This window comes from Vipera ursinii (assembly GCF_947247035.1).
Source record: "Vipera ursinii genome assembly, chromosome: 1".
Classification (NCBI taxonomy): Eukaryota; Metazoa; Chordata; class Lepidosauria; order Squamata; family Viperidae; genus Vipera; species Vipera ursinii.
Window position 1 is genome coordinate 63,574,004 of NC_139512.1, and position 16,385 is coordinate 63,590,388.

At 37.7% G+C, this 16,385-nt stretch overlaps 1 protein-coding gene across 1 annotated transcript in view; it reads left to right on the forward strand.

Moving 5' to 3' along the window:
* The window catches only part of RYR3 (ryanodine receptor 3), a gene marked incomplete at both ends in the record, with an annotated part of 317,059 nt that overhangs the window by 85,234 nt on the left and 215,440 nt on the right, over positions 1-16,385 (forward strand). Inside the window, 4 exons of the mRNA XM_083354752.1 lie at positions 7,342-7,416; positions 9,437-9,515; positions 10,250-10,362; positions 11,351-11,450. Of these exons, the coding sequence (XP_083210878.1) occupies positions 7,342-7,416; positions 9,437-9,515; positions 10,250-10,362; positions 11,351-11,450 (367 nt within the window). The remainder of the gene's footprint in view (positions 1-7,341; positions 7,417-9,436; positions 9,516-10,249; positions 10,363-11,350; positions 11,451-16,385) is intronic.

Consider the following 16,385-nt stretch of genomic DNA (forward strand, 5'->3'; position numbering starts at 1 on the left):
CTTTTTTATCACTGGGAGTGAGAAGATAGAGGCTGCCACAAAGAAGAGGGAATCAAGCTATTTTCCAAAGCACTTGAAGGCAGGACAAGAAGCAATGGATGGAAACTAATCAAGGAGAGAAGCAACCTAGAACTAAAGAAAAATTTCTTGACAGTTAGAACAATTAATCAGTAGAACAACTTACCTCTAGAAGTTGTGGGTGCTTTTTAAGAAGAGATTGGACAACCATTTGTCTGAAATGGTATAGGGCAGGGATGTCTATCTTGCACCATCACGTGATGTGTTGTGACTTTTTTTCCATTGCCGGCAATGGGGTGGGCACGGTTTCAGCATGACGAATCTGGCCTGCGGGCCAGCAGTTTTACACCCCTGTTATAGGGTTTCCTGCCTAAGCAGGGGTTGGACTAGAAAACTTCAAAGGTCCCTTCCAATTCTGTTATTCTGTTATATATTGGAATAATAGAATAATGGAAAAATATCATTCTCCCCAAATCACACATTTTTTGTTGCAGCTCCTGAGAACTGTGAAAAGAAACTGTTAGTTCAATCCTAAGTTGCTACAGCAATAACTTCACTTGTCTTGGGTGGTAAAGACCTAAAGAAAAATCACAAGATATTCTTATTTATAGCATCTATATTTTTCTAGTTATGTAACATGAGTGTTTTCATTGAAGTCAGATGAATACTGAGCAAAGCTGTGGACTATTGTTTCAACCCTACATCTTGCCATTCAGTTGACAACCTGGATCAGTTTGACTTCCATTGCTGCCTGCTGAGTAAATGTACTCCGAGTGACAAATCATAACACTTTCCCATGACTTAATACAAAATGTAGCTGTGTGGCTCGACACAGATTACAGAACACTGTAGTTCACACCTCCACACTGAAAGTGAATTGGGAAGAATAAATTGGCATTGTGTGGGTTGCTGATCTTTTTTTATATACAATAAGTCCTTATGGGGGGGAAATTCATGCCAGTGAAGTACAGCAATTAGTTTACTCTTAAATAGCCCACAGGATCTTTGTAATCTTTGTAGGCAAATATAATAATATGTTTTTAAAATGTTAATATTTGTGAACTTGCCTAAGTTTGTTCACTTGGGCCAAGATTTCTCATTAGTCCTTTGTACAAAAAAGACCAACTATTTTTCAATCATATGGAAAGTGTTCCGTAACCTAGGCTCTATCTTTTTATAACTAGTTCTCATGACCACTGATCAGATGCTGTAGGACTGTAGGACAAAACAGGGGCTCAGATTAATAAGCTGAAATGTCTCCTAGTCAGTGGTGGGATTCAAATACGTGAACAACAAGTTCTCTGTTTGGATGCTGCTTCCGGAAGTGCATTCTGGGCCTGGGCAACAAAAAATTAGCTACCGGTTCTGCCGAAGTGGTGAGAACCAGCTGAATCCCACCACTGCTCCTAGCCATTTCTTAAGATTCTCCCGAGCCATGTATCTCTTGCAGAGGATTGAAATGTGTGGAACTGCTGCTCTTTGGCTAGAAAAGAAACTTGCAATTAAATCACCATGGATAAAATAGAGTGTTTTTGTCCCAGGCAGCAAAGAGTCTGACCCCTGCATCTAAGTGTGATTACAACAGTCATTTGCATCACTGGATCTTTTGTTTGGGGCCTGGTAAACTCCATGCTACTTTTTGGGTAAACTGAATTTGGAAACCACGTGGGAAGAATTAAGAAGGTCTGGTTTGTTTTCTGAGAATAATACATGCAAAGGATATAATATTATTGTCATTTTCATTGAACTCTTGAATGCTGGAGAAGCATGAGAGACCAGCCATTAGGTGGTAACTGTAGTGATGACAATATTGAAAGGTAGAGGTTGGCTTTTGGTCATTTTGAATTGAACATGCAAACTATTAGAAGTTATTATTCAGTATTATTCTATTTGGTATATGTTCGTATTTAAGGGCATTACAAATTACAAAAAAATATTATCATTCTCTTCTGTGATAGTTATCCACAAATACAAGCCACTTAAATGTTTATCACTAAACATTTGATAAAGAAAAGAAAAGCACGTTGAACACAGTTATTACTATCTCTTCCAGGAAAATGATATTTGATATTCAGAATTATAAAAATTGAATATTCATTTTGAGAATAATAGAAAGAATTTCAGTCCTAGTTATATTTGATTTTGAAGGTTTTCTGTACTAATTTTCTGTACTAATACATAGAATGAAGGCTACTGCTAAGCTTGTAAGCCGCCCTGAGTCTTCGGAGAAGGGCGGGATATAAATGGAATTAAAATTAAATTAAATTAAATTAATTGCACAGAGTCATTTGGTACACAGTATAGTGATCTTACATATACACTTCTTGGTATTTTAGAAACTATAGAAATATTAGCTGAGGCTTCTTCTGAAGCCATCATTATATTCTAATTGTAGTTCTTCTTCTTCTTCTTCTTCTTCTTCTTCTTCTTCTTCTTCTTCTTCTTCTTCTTCTTCTTCTTCTTCTCCTCCTCCTCCTCCTCCTCCTCCTCCTCCTCCTCCTCCTCCTCCTCCTCCTCCTCCATGTTGATTCATGGCAACTGCCTGAACTACTGATGTTCCTGCAGTTTTCTCAGCAAGATTTTCAGATATGGTTTGCCATTGCCTATTTCCTAGGGCTGAGAGAGAATGATTCATCCAAGATCACCCATTGGGTTTCATTCCTAATGTCTCTAAAAATCAGTATTCCAATCTTTGGCTTAATTCCTTAATCGCCTATTTTTTCCAGGTTATAGATCACAATCAATAATGTTTCAGTTTCTGTTTGATGAAGGGTTCTCCTTTCAATCCTTTTATATTCCTATCTGTTTAATTCAAATGAACTGACCACACGTATTGTGTTATAGTGATGGAGGTGATTTCAGACCGAGATTTGGACTTGAAACAGTTGTAGCTACATCTAGATAAGAAAAGAACTAAAGCATACAACTAGAAAAGCGAGGAGCAGAATCTGATATTGACAGGCCAAGCAGAATGTCATGCTTTTATTTGATCTTTTTTTATTAGCTTCGGTTTTATACTACCTGACAATTGCAAAGGCTGACAAGGCAGATTCCTCTTCTTTCTGTGCCTCAGGGTGATATTATTCTGAAGTATTTTGTCATATTGTTTTTGTATCCCTTTGGATGTTTTGCCAAGAACATGGTTCAGAGCATGCACAAAGAAAAAAGCCATGTTGGAAGTGTATGACTTTGATACTTGTGTTCTCTTGTGGACATGAGGCTAAGTCACAATTTAATGCTATGTCTAGATCCATCACACACCTTGATATTTTGTATTTTAAGGAGTATGTGCAGATATCTTTTGTTACTTTCTTGCATACTGTACTCTTAGTAGGCTAAGTAAAAAGTCCTTGCAACCTCTATAGCATAAGGGAATAGTTATTCCTACAGAGGCCAACTCATTTCTAAAACACTGTCAGCTTGGCATTCTGTTGTGAATTGGATATGTATAGATTCTAATGCTTTGAGATTCTGGGTACTACACTGTAACTCTCTTCATTGGTCAGCTTGTTCTGTCCTTAAATGCTCTGCAGCTGAATGCATATAAAATAACAGAGATGATCCTATAAGGGATTAATTTGTCACGTTTCAAATATTTGTGTCCTGCTAGGATGAAATAGTCAATTGCTTCTTGAGTACAAAGTGAAAATGAGGGTGTAAGACCTCATCCATTTTGCCCTGAAAGTGTTTAAAGCAATACCCTTGAAAGTGATATCACTAACTGAATTTTATTGCCCCTGTAATTCCATCAGGTTTTCACAATAATATTGCTCAATAACTGGTTAAAGGAATCTATAAAATATTGCAACGTCTCAATCCTTGCTTATTTCTCAGTTCTTTCTGGGTAAGCTTCTGGTTTCACAAAAACAGCATTCATAGACCATAACATTATTATGATTGGTTGCATGGCCAGTCAGATAATAATAATAATAATATTTACTATTATTATTATATATTAGCAAATTGTTATTAAATATTTTAAAATAAAAAAAATAGTAATGAAAAGATTCCACAATGATTTCAGCAGCATGTCAGGCCATGATTGTTTATAAACACATTCTTATGAAGTTTTTCCCTTTTTTTAATGCTTCTGGAAAGTTTATGAGAAAGGTAAGGGATTTGTTTAGACCAGGGGTGTCAAACTCAATTTCATTGAGGGCCGCATCAGCATTGCAGTTGCCCTCAGGGGGCCGGGTGGGTGTGGCCAGGGTGGGCGTGGCCTACTGGGTGGGCATGGCTAGAGTGCGTATGGCCTACTGGGTGGGCGTGGCCAGCTCTACATCGTTCGCATCAAGGGTGCCTATGGGGGCCTGGGCAGGAGTGGGACAGATCTGGGGGTCTCTGGCAGGAGGAGATGGGACCGGGGCAAGTGCCAAGGCATGGTCCACTGGAGGAGCCTCACTGTTTCCAGGATGGCTTTGCGGGCCACATGAAACCACTTCGCGGGCCGGATCCAGCCCCCGGGCCTTGTGTTTGACATGTCTGGTTTAGACTTTTTATGTTCTGAAGAGATAGTACCAGAAAACATTCTAAACTCACAGGTAGCTAAATATATACTACAACTGATACAGATCGGGCAAAGGCAGGGAATTCAGGAAAAGCAGGAAACAATTTCATGTTGTACTTATTGTCTGTAAGTTTGGAACTGGGTTTTTTTTCAGTATGCAAAATATTTTTAATGAAAAGAAACTGCTGATTTACTGTCTGCTGCATTATGTACTGCACTCACTAGTTCTGCAGTAATTAAGAAAACACTAGTTATCTTATTCATTTGTTTAGTTCATATTCTGATTTTATTTCCCCTCTCATAGAAATCAGGATGGTACACATTGTATTTCATATATATGTATGTTTAAGTTTTAAGTTTAAGTTTTATTAAATTTTTATACCGCCCTTCTCCCGAAGGACTCAGGGCGGTGAACAGGACATATAATAAAAATACAAAAATACAAAAGTTAAAATAGAATTAAATTAATGCCCAAAATAAAACAATAAAAATATACAAATAATTAAAACCTAAATTAACTCCCCATCAGGCCAGGCCAGCTTGTTCGAATAAATGGGTCTTTAACCCGCGCCGGAAGGAGCGAAGATCCGGTGCCATCCGGAGCTCAACCGGCAATTGATTCCACAGAGCCGGGGCGCCCACAGAGAAGGCCCTCCCCCTGGGGGCCACCAGCCGGCATTCTCTGACCAGAGGCACCCTGAGGAGGCCCTCTCTGTGGGAACGCACAGGGCGGAGGGGAGTTGACGCCGGCAGCAGGTGGTCCCCGAGGTATTCCGGACCCATGCCATATATATGTATGTGTGTATGTGTATGTATGTATGTATGAGTATATACACGGGCAATGACTAGAGCTATGGCTATAACACATGGAACCGTCAGCAATCCACTTTTGACAACAGATACCCAGAGACATCTACATCCCCCAAAAATGGATGCGTGACAACTCAAAGGAATACGGCCGGCCTCAACAAACAGACCGGTGACGCGCTCCATGAGCAGAGTGCAGACATCAACAGTATAAACACAATCTCCCCACCCCAGCATTTCCATCCTGACGACATTGGCAGTTACCCAACAAAAGTTTGTGTGTGTGTGTGTGTGTGTGTGTGTGTGTGTGTATCTGGGTATCTGTTGTCAAAAGTGGATTGCTGACAGTTCCATGTGTTATAGCCATAGCTCTAGTCATTGCCCGTGTATATACACATACATACATACATACACATACACACATACATATATATGAAATACAATGTGTACCATCCTGATTTCTATGAGAGGGGAAATAAAATCAGAATATGAACTAAACAAATGAATAAGATAACTAGTGTTTTCTTAATTACTGCAGAACTAGTGAGTGCAGTACATAATGCAGCAGACAGTAAATCAGCAGTTTATTTTCATTAAAAATATTTTAATATATATACACTTTGGAATAGTTCTAAGAATTTGTCTCTTTGGATCACTGCCCTCAATCTGAATACTAGAGATACTCTCATTTTTTGCCATAGTGGCCTGCCGAGAGATGATCCATGGGTCATGACATCATCATGCATATAATATTGCAGTTTGAGATATTGGCTTGTTATCGATGCTTTATTATTTCCCTCTTCGCCATATGAAGATTGATTTTATATATAATTAAAAGACAGAAAGTAATAAAATATCATTCCCATCTAGGAGTCAGTGAATATGTTATAAAGCATGCTTTTGCTTTCTTGCAATATTTCATTTGGAATGAATTCTATTACTTCATTCTTGTGTGTCTCTGTGAATGGGTATGTCATTGAGGGGAAAAAAACGTTTGGGATCAATACTTTTCCAGAACTTTAATCTCTATGTTCCACCATGTATTGGGATAAATAATATGTAGAATCTTGTTAAATTTAAATGATGATTAATGGATCTGTAACCAATTTTCACTCTATGTTCTTTCATTTGTACTAATACAATTTTACAAAGAGGAATGGGATACACACCTCCAATTTCTCTGCTGAGTAGCTAAGAAAATTTTGATAGCTACTTCCAATGTCTGTTCGAATCTTCTGGCTTATTTTGTAATATAATTACCTTAACTCCATGCATATTTGACACTTGGCCTTGAGCCATATATACAGTTTCAAAATTGGTTATTGATCTAATTGGACATCCTTTTCTGCACAAAATGATATATCTGTTGTTATTACCATCTAACTCTAAGCCTAAAGAAGTTCTCATCAGATTTCCAGGTGACCTGTTTTTTCCCCTTCTTAAATAAATCCTTATATTAAGCCTCCCTTACTCAACCTTTTAAATCTACAACTTTTAAAAGAATTTAATGCAAAGGGCAATATATTTGGGGGAACTGTTAGAACATGATGTTCTCTCTGTCTTAAAATACTTCTCAGATAGAATGAGATAGGATTTCTGGATGCAGGTACTTTCTAGTTTTGTATGGATGGAATTTTATTTTATATAATATCATGTTTAGTTTTCCTACATACCTGACTTTTAAATTTATATTCTGTAGATATGCATTTTATAAAATGCAACTGTGTTTTTCTAAATTCACACTTTATTGAACCAGAATTAATATGCTTTAGATTAATTGGTTTATAGTGCAAAGACAATTACCCAATTTTGAGAGCAGTTTCTAAGCATTTTTTTACAATAGAATTATGCACATATAAGTCAAGAAATGTCACTGTGAATATACACATGTTCTGTTTCAAGAATTGGAAGTATTGTTAAAAAAGAATGTGCTAATTTTTTTTAACCCATGAAGAAAACAGGTAATACTGTTTTGGTTTCAATCAACTTCTGCTTCAATTATTCGACAGGCAACTCAAGGAGGTGGTCACAGAACTCTGCTGTATGGCCACGCGATTCTGCTTCGGCATTCTTTCAGTGGAATGGTAAGAGAGATGGAGCGACAGAGAGAAGAAAGCGCAAAGAATAAAACTAATAAAATATTTGGTGGAGTTCACTGCCCTTTCAATGACATCTTGGGTTCTCCCCAAACTGGGATGAAAGTTCAAATTCTGCATCACAGCACATCCTTCTCCTGAGACAGAATAAATAAATCATTCATCTCAACCAGGCACTCTAGAGGGCATGGGGGCTAGCTTTGAAAGACTATGGGCGAATCCATTACTAAGGGAACAATCAGACAAGCATGAGTTGACCCAATCGAAGAGATAAATTTAAGAAGCCACCTCAGTCAGGACCCTCGCTCATACATATGAAGATAACATGAATGAATGAATGAACCTTTATTTTCAAAGTACAACCATGTATACATTGAGATTAGCTGAGCCTCCCTTCGTGCCCCCCCCAGCTCACAGTGACAACAAACCTTCCATCTTATTACACCATGTGAGCTAATTGCACAACACACCGGCCTCGCAAGTCAGTCATACATAAAATTATAAAATTATTTCCTGTTCAAGATCCTAACAGCCCATGGATAAAAGCTGTTCTTCAGCCTGTTGGTACGGCTGGCTATACTCCTATATCTCCTATCCGATGATAGGAGAGTAAAGAGATACCGGCCAGGGTGTGAGTTGTCCCTGAGAATTTTCCTCACTCTTCCAAGGCAGCGAGCCCTGGCAATGTCATCCAGTGGTGTCAGGGGACAGCCCACATTGTCTTGTGCTGTGCTCACCACCCTCTGTAATATCTGCGGCTGTCAGACCAGCATAGCAAACCACAATACAGTACGAGAGGATGCTCTCTATAGTAGACCGGTAAAAAAGGGTCATTAGCTGTTGTTCTACCCTGTTCTTCTGCAAGACCCTGAGGAAGTGGAGTTTCTGTTGGGCCTTTCAGGTGACCTGGGTTGTATTAACTTTCCAGGTAAGATCTTCACAGAGGTAGACTCCCAGAAATTTAAAGGAGGAAACTCTCTCCACACAGCCCCCCCGATGTAAAGTGGGGCAGGTTCCTCTCTTTTCTTCCAGAAGTCTAGTACCATCTCTTTCGTCTTGCTGATGTTCAAGTGCAAGTTGTTCTTGGAACACCATATGGATAGTTTTTGTACCTCCCCCCTGTATGTTGTCTCATCTCCACCTGTAACGACCCACTACGGTGCTATCATCTGCAAACTTAATTATTGCAGTAGATGGGTCGGACGATACACAATCATATGTCTACAATGAGTACAGGTAGGGGCTAAGCATGCAGCCCTGTGGCGAGCTGGTGCAAAGCTTCAGGGGGGTGGATAAAACAGACCTGACCCTCACTGTTTGTAACCGGTCCCTGAGAAAGTCTTTAATCCAATCACAGATGGAGGGGGAAAATTTCAAGTCAGTCAGCTTTTCAATGAGGGAGGAGAGATGCACAATCAAATTTATCAAGACTGTTGTAGTACTGCGGCTATTTTAATAAGGGGTAGTTTGAGACTCTTATTGGTACAACTTGCAGACTTTTCAATTGATATGGCCAATTTTGAGAAGTCCAGAACAGTTTTAAAGACCTCAAATTCAAAAAGGCTGAAGTGCAGCCTCATTGTAATAGTGCTCTATATATGATTGATTAATTAATTAATTAATTAATTAAACTTGTGTGCCACCCATCTCACCACCATTGCATAGTTAATTTTATATGGCACAAACTATTGTAAATTTGTAGCTTTGATATCATTTCTCTACTGAATTCCACCATTCATATTTTTAAAAAAAAAATTACGGTAAAAGCTTTTTAAAATAAAAATGGTTTATAACTTAAATTCTTTTTGAAATCAGTCATGGCAATTAAATTGAAGCACATAAGCATTCAAATTGATATCTATTCATTTCAGTGCAAAAGAATTTGAAATATTGTCACTTATTCATGAGAACAGTGGGGTCATATCTTTCAATTCAGATCCAAGCTTCATTGAGATACACGTACACAAAATTATTTGAAGGGTCTTACTAACTTTAAAATGTTTTTCAGTATTTGACATGTTTAACAACATCAAGATCTCAGACAGATAAACTTGCATTTGATGTGGGCCTACAGGAAAATGCAATAGGTACGTATGCAATTTTATATCAGAGTATCACCTTAGGTTAGAAGGCCTAAAATATCTGTAATTTGTTTGTAAAATCTAGTTTATCAGTCATGCAAGGTTGACATAATTTTAACGGTTGATGTAGCTTTTAGTTTTGGCTGCCTGCCTAGAACTACCAAAAGCAGAATAATTATTCAGTCCTTGGCAAATTACAATATATGATTAGTATCCTGTTACGCATTCATGCAATATTCATGTACCTATGCAGAGAGACTATGCTTTCTTATTGTATTATACAAAATAATTCTGAAACAAATATATGAATTGCAGTTAGGGAAACAAACTACAGTTAGGTGAGCATTAGTACTGCTAATTCTTGTTCTTATCTATGGAGGAAAAAATCATTACTCATTGCTACATGCAGAGAAAGCCTTAATGAAAACAAAAGCCTATTGAGCTTAAAAGTGTAATTATCTATGTTTAAATATGTGCCACATTCGGTCATATATACTGGGTTCGGACCCAAAGGCAATTGTGGCAGGCTATATATTGACTTTGGCAGTATGCATACATGAATTTTAGTAGGCTCTTTGAGGAGCTCTAAGCAGAACATCCATATGATAGGAATCCTGTAGAGAATTTACTTCCAACCATCTGTGGAGAACTTTCACCTTCTGAGTACAGTTACTCATTCACTATCTCACTGTCTGATTTACTTTACTCACATGTAACACGGACACTTCTGCTAACTATAGGTGAAACATGTTGGTGGACCATACACCCTGCTTCTAAACAAAGGTCAGAAGGAGAAAAAGTACGGATTGGAGATGATCTTATTCTAGTTAGCGTGTCCTCAGAAAGATACCTGGTAAGCATCTAGAACTATTCATATTAACTTTAATGTGACTGATTGATGCCTTTGTTGAGTTTTAGCCTTATTTTTCCCAGTTAGAAACATATCTATAGGTAGTCCTTACAACAGTTCATTTAGAGTCTGTTCAAAGTTACAATGGCACTGAAAAATGTGACTTAGGACCATTTTTCACAATTACAGTCTCTGCAGCATCCCCATGATTATGTGATCAAAATTCAGATGCTTGGCAACTGGTTCATATTTATGACCGTTGCTCTGTCCCAAGGTCACATGATCACCTTTTGCAACCTTCTGACAAGCAAAGTCAAGAGGGAAGTCAGTCACTTAACAACCGAGTTACTAACTTATCAACTGTAGGGATTCACTTAACAACTGTGGCAAGAAAGTTCATAAAAATGGGGCAAAACTCACTTAAGAAATGTCTCACTTAACAATAGAATTTTTGGGCTCAACTATCATAAGTAGAGGACTACTTGTATTTCCTCTGCATGCCTTTTCATAGAATTATGATCAAAACATCTTTCAATAAATCTGAGTTTGGGGGAAAAAAAACCCTTCCTTTTGATGCTGTACTATGGTTTAAGAAGAGCCAGGGGGAAAAAGATAAGTCTGAGAGGCTCAAAATGGGATTGTGAAACTTTTGTTTCTGTTGAAATAAATTGATGAAATAAATTATTAATTCACTTTTAATGAAATACTCCCATAATAAAACAGGACAGATAAAAATAAGGATGAAGAAAATCAAATAAAAGATTCCTGAAAATGGTAAACTGGGTTCTTTTTAAATGTAACATAAGCTTTAACTTTAAAAAAAAACAAGGAAGTAGAATGCTACCTATACATCGATTTACCAAATATTGGGATTATTTTTCCCCCTAAATCTTATAAACCCCAAGACATAAAAGTTAAAGGCTGTGTTTTTTATACTTCCTTTGCAATAATAATAATAGTTTTTTTGGGTTGTCACTTTTTCTCTTTGCAGCATCTTTCTGTGGCATATGGAAACATACAGGTAGATGCTTCCTTTATGCAAACACTCTGGAATGTGCACCCTACTTGTTCAGGAAGCAACATTGAAGAAGGTTTGTTCAGTATTATGGTTATGCTACTAGTTGAAATTACTAATTATTTTGCAAGTGTGCATTGTAATTTCTACAGCTAAAAATATACTATAGTTGCTCTTCAAGTTTTAATACCTTTGGGTATTGTATGGTTTCCAATGACAAACCTTTTCTAGCATAATCCTTGCAGCCTAGGATTATATTTAGAATCTTGAATCCTGAATTAAAGCAAAGAAGTCTGTGCGTAGATTATTCTGCTTTTACTTACAATGTGAAGATATAATGTAGAACTTCCTGACTGGCTAATAGGGAAACAGTAAAACCATGAGTTGAAAAAGGATTTATAGTTTGCTACAAATGAGCTGATAGCAAGTATTCCTCCCGGCTTTATTTTGACATAGAGACTACTACGTACAGTATGTGCTATAGAACTATTTATTTTTCACTGAAAACAGGTGTCATTTACCCTTACTGACTTCAGCAAACAACCTATGTAATTATCTGTGTAGATTCCTGATGTCATCACATTGTGTATATTCCCTAATGAATTTAGAGATCCTTTGATTATATCTTAATTTTCAATTTTTATTCCTTCTAACGAGAACTATTTTATAAGAGAAAGGCAGATATAGCAATAGCAATAGCACTTAGACTTATATATCGCTTCACAGTGCTTTGATGCTTTCTCCAAGCAGTTTACAGATATAGAAAACAGATCTTTTTATTTCCCTATCACAGGACAATATGTGCAATAACTTCTGGTAATGCTATTACATTTCGGATCAAACTGGTATATAAAACTTCCTTCCTTCCTTCCTTCCTTCCTTCCTTCCTTCCTTCCTTCCTTCCTTCCTTCCTTCCTTCCTTCCTTCCTTCCTTCCTTCCTTCCTTATCTTGGAAGATAAAATTCCAGAGTATTCCTTTGAAAAGTCAATAGACATACATACATACCTGAGATGTGTATTTTACACCATTTAGTAAGTGATTGGTAGAAAGGTGAATGGATGGTATAGAATATTTTGCATTTTGCATGTCAACATTCAACATTTAAATAACGTATTTGAAATCAATGAATGAAAACCTGAGGTTGACTAAAAGGGGAAGGAAAGACTGGTAATTCTCATAGATCATTGCCAACAACAGAACTTTAATAATATCATAATTATGAACAATGAAAATATTTAACAAGTTGCTACATACCCCAGTTAGACTGGCTGTTTATAGAATAATACACCAATATGTTTTTAGCACACAGTTTTGCCAGAAGTAATGCCTGACATATTTATAAAAATGCTTAAGGACAGTTTGTATTTGGAGTACTTATATGATGGCTTGGAGGAAAAAATGAGCATTTTTATCAAGTCTTGGAACACTTCACTGCAATTGGGGATTTCCAGAAAGAGCCAGAAAGAAAAAAGGAAATCAGGAGATGTTGTGAAAACTGCTGTAGATTGGAAAAAGTGTTCTTTTTAAGACCATTCATTTAAAGGATAACAAGCTTATTAGTGCCAAAACCCTTATTGTTTGGCCATCAATTGCATTTGGTATTGCAATTGTATTTTTTGCATGATGTACTTTTTCTGTACATAGAAAGCTAAAAACTTTTAGCAAAAAAAGATGGGGAGGGTGGAGGGAGAGAGGAAAGAGGAAAAAAAGAAAAGAAAAAAAGGAGATAGGGAGATGTGACAACCACTGTATGCATTCTTTTTGTAAATGGCTAAAAATAGTGCCAAAGAAATTAGATCCTTTGAAAATGTTTTTTTTTCTTCAAATGGAAAGCACCTGCTCTTTTTTTTGTCTCAGTGTGAGTGAAATGTGAAAGCTTTTGCTTCAGAAAGGTTTGCAAAATGTCACCTTTCAACTTGATTCTGATGCTTTCATCATACCCAGCAACCCATTTTCCTCTGCTGCTGCTGCTTCTTTTGGCTTCTTTTGTGTTGAAGTCAAACCCTATTCTGAAAAATTCATAGGTGCTTTAAGTGGTCATTCAGGTTTTTTCCCACGTAGAATTGAAGGTATAAGAGCAACGTTTTGACGAAATCTCATCTGTCAAGCTGAAGCCACCAGCCTGAGGATGACGGATGAGATTTCGTCGAAACGTTGCTCTTATACCTTCAATTCTACGTGGGAAAAAACCCGAATGACCAAAGATCTACAGATAGATAGATAGATAGATAGATAGATAGATAGATAGATAGATAGATATATTGCTAATCCTTATATGGCTTTTAAGTGACGCGGTGGCTCAGTGGGTTAGGACGCTGAGCTTGTCGATCAGAAGGTCAGCAGTTTGGCGGGTCAAATTCTGAGTGCCGCGTAACAGAGTGAGAGCCTGTTACTCGTCCCAGCTTCTGCCAACCTAGCAGTTTGAAAGCACGTAAAAATGCAAGTAGAAAAATAGGGACCACCACGGTGGGAAGGTAACAGCGTTCTGTGCGCCTTTTTTAAATAAAATCCCATTTATATCCTGCCCTTCTCCAAAGACTCAGGGTGGCTTACAATCTAAGAAGCACAAATCAATGTGCTTAACAATGTGCTTAGCCTTTGGCGTCTAGTCATGCCGGCCACATGACCATGGAGATGTCCTCGGACAAGCGCTGGCTCTTCGGCTTTGAAACAGAGATGAGCAAAGGCCCCTAGAGTTGGAAACGACTAGCACACATGTGCGGGGAAACCTTTACCTTTGCCTTTATATGGCTTTTGTTCTGAACAGGCGTTCCCAGTGCAGAACTCTGTTGGATCCAACGTGATTCCATGAACATTTTATCTGTTTAGGGGAACTTGCTTGAAACAGTCTTAAAATCTCTGGAAAGCCACACAGTCTAAAAGTTCATAATCCATTGGTGGTTAATTTTAATGATGGTCTTGAATTTCTAATTATTTTAGCATCTTGTGTTGACAGCATTATATTCAGATCTGCATCTTATGTAACATTTGTTTCCAATACATATTAATGGGATTGTTGTTCAGCAAGTAAGTTTAAGGCAATTCACACAAAGATACTGATGAATCATTTTCCTCTTGTTTGCAACAAGACAATGCCTTCATTTATCCTGGCCTCTCAGTGTTTAATGGGTTGGAAATTTATGTTCCATTGAAATGTAAATTTATAGAAAAGCCAAGCTTTTTACCTTTCCCTGTTCACCTGTTACCATATGCAGTATTGATTTTATACAAAGGATTAATTTGATGGAATAGAAATAGTGTCACAAACTACTACTTGATAAGATAGAAAAATGTGGGTTAGACAGCATCACCACCAGATGGATTTGTAGCTGGCTGACTGGCCGTACTCAGCGTGTGGTCCTCAATGGAACTGCATCGAAATGGAGGGAAGTGTGTAGTGGGGTGCCCTGGGGCTCTGTTCTGGACCCAGTGCTCTTCAACATCTTCATCAATGATTTGGACAAGGGGATAAATGGGGAACTCATCAAATTTGCAGATGACACCAAGCTGTCAGGAATAGCCAACACTCCAGAAGACAGGCTTAAGATACAGGAGGATCTGGACAGACTCGAACACTGGGCGCTATCTAACAAAGTGAAATTCAATGGTGAAAAAAGTAACGTTCTACATTTAGGCAAGAAAAACCAAATGTACAGGTATAGTATAGGGGGTACCTTACTCAATAGAAGTAACTGTGAGAGCGATCTCGGAGTCCTAGTGGACAATCACTTAAATATGAACCAGCAGTGTGCTGCAACTGCCAAAAAAGCCAACACAGTGCTAGGCTGCATTAACAGAGGGATAGAATCAAGATCACGTGAAGTATTAATGCCACTTTACAATGCCTTGGTAAGGTCACACTTGGAATACTGTATCCAGTTTTGGTCACCACGATGTAAAAAAGTTGTTGAGACTCTGGAAAGAGTACAGAGAAGAGCAACAAAGATGATTAGAGGTCTGGAGGCTAAAACATATAGGGAACGGTTGCTGGAATTGTGTATGTGTAGTCTAATGAAGAGAAGGGTGAGGGGTGACATGATAGCAGTGTTCCAATATCTCAGGGGCTGCCACAAATAAGAGGGAGTCAAGCTATTCTCCAAATCACCCAAAGGCAGGACAAGAAGCAATGGATGGAAACTAATTAAGGAGACAAGCAACCTAGAACTAAGGAGAAACTTCCTGACAGTTAAAACAATTAACCAGTGGGACAACCTGCCTCCAGAAGCTGTGAATGCTTCAACACTGGAAGTTTTTAAGAAGAGATTGAACAGTCTTTTGTCTGAAATGGTATAGGGTTTCCTGCCTGAGTAGGTGGTTGGACTAGATGACCTCCAAGGTCCCTTCCAACTTTACTATTATGATTATGATTACTTATCAGTCAACAACAATTTGTGCTTCTTTTTATATTTATATATATATATATTTATTAAATTTTTAGAGGTTTATCATGACCTGTTGCCATACACTTAACATTTTTCTACTGCATTTATACATTACAAAGTAACATTTCCAGATTGCTTTAGTTCTTACCAGCCAATTCTCTACCAGAAAAACAAAAAACTATAGCATATCCCAGCTGGATACCATGATCAATGGTATGAAAGATCTGTTCTACGGAAGTCATACATTCAAGTAATACTGTAGCACAGTGCTGTGTTCAAAATGTTTTATATACATTTGGGGCACTTCCACATGGGATGTTAGCACTAAAGCTATATTATTGTGACTCATCCTGTCTTGTTTAGCAGCTGAACAGATTTGCAATGAAATCCAGATTTTTGAAGTGGGCAGGGTGATGAGTAGTGGCATTGACAGAAAACCATAATAGGCCAACACAGACATGGTGACTCCATCTTGAGTATGCTGTAATTACATACTTGCATCCTGATCTCTGACACAATTAAGTGTGCCATTTACATGATAATATCAATACACATACTTCATCATTTGTGTTGAAGATGCCCATGGCAAGTAAGACATTATATGATTATGGATCACCATAAACATTTG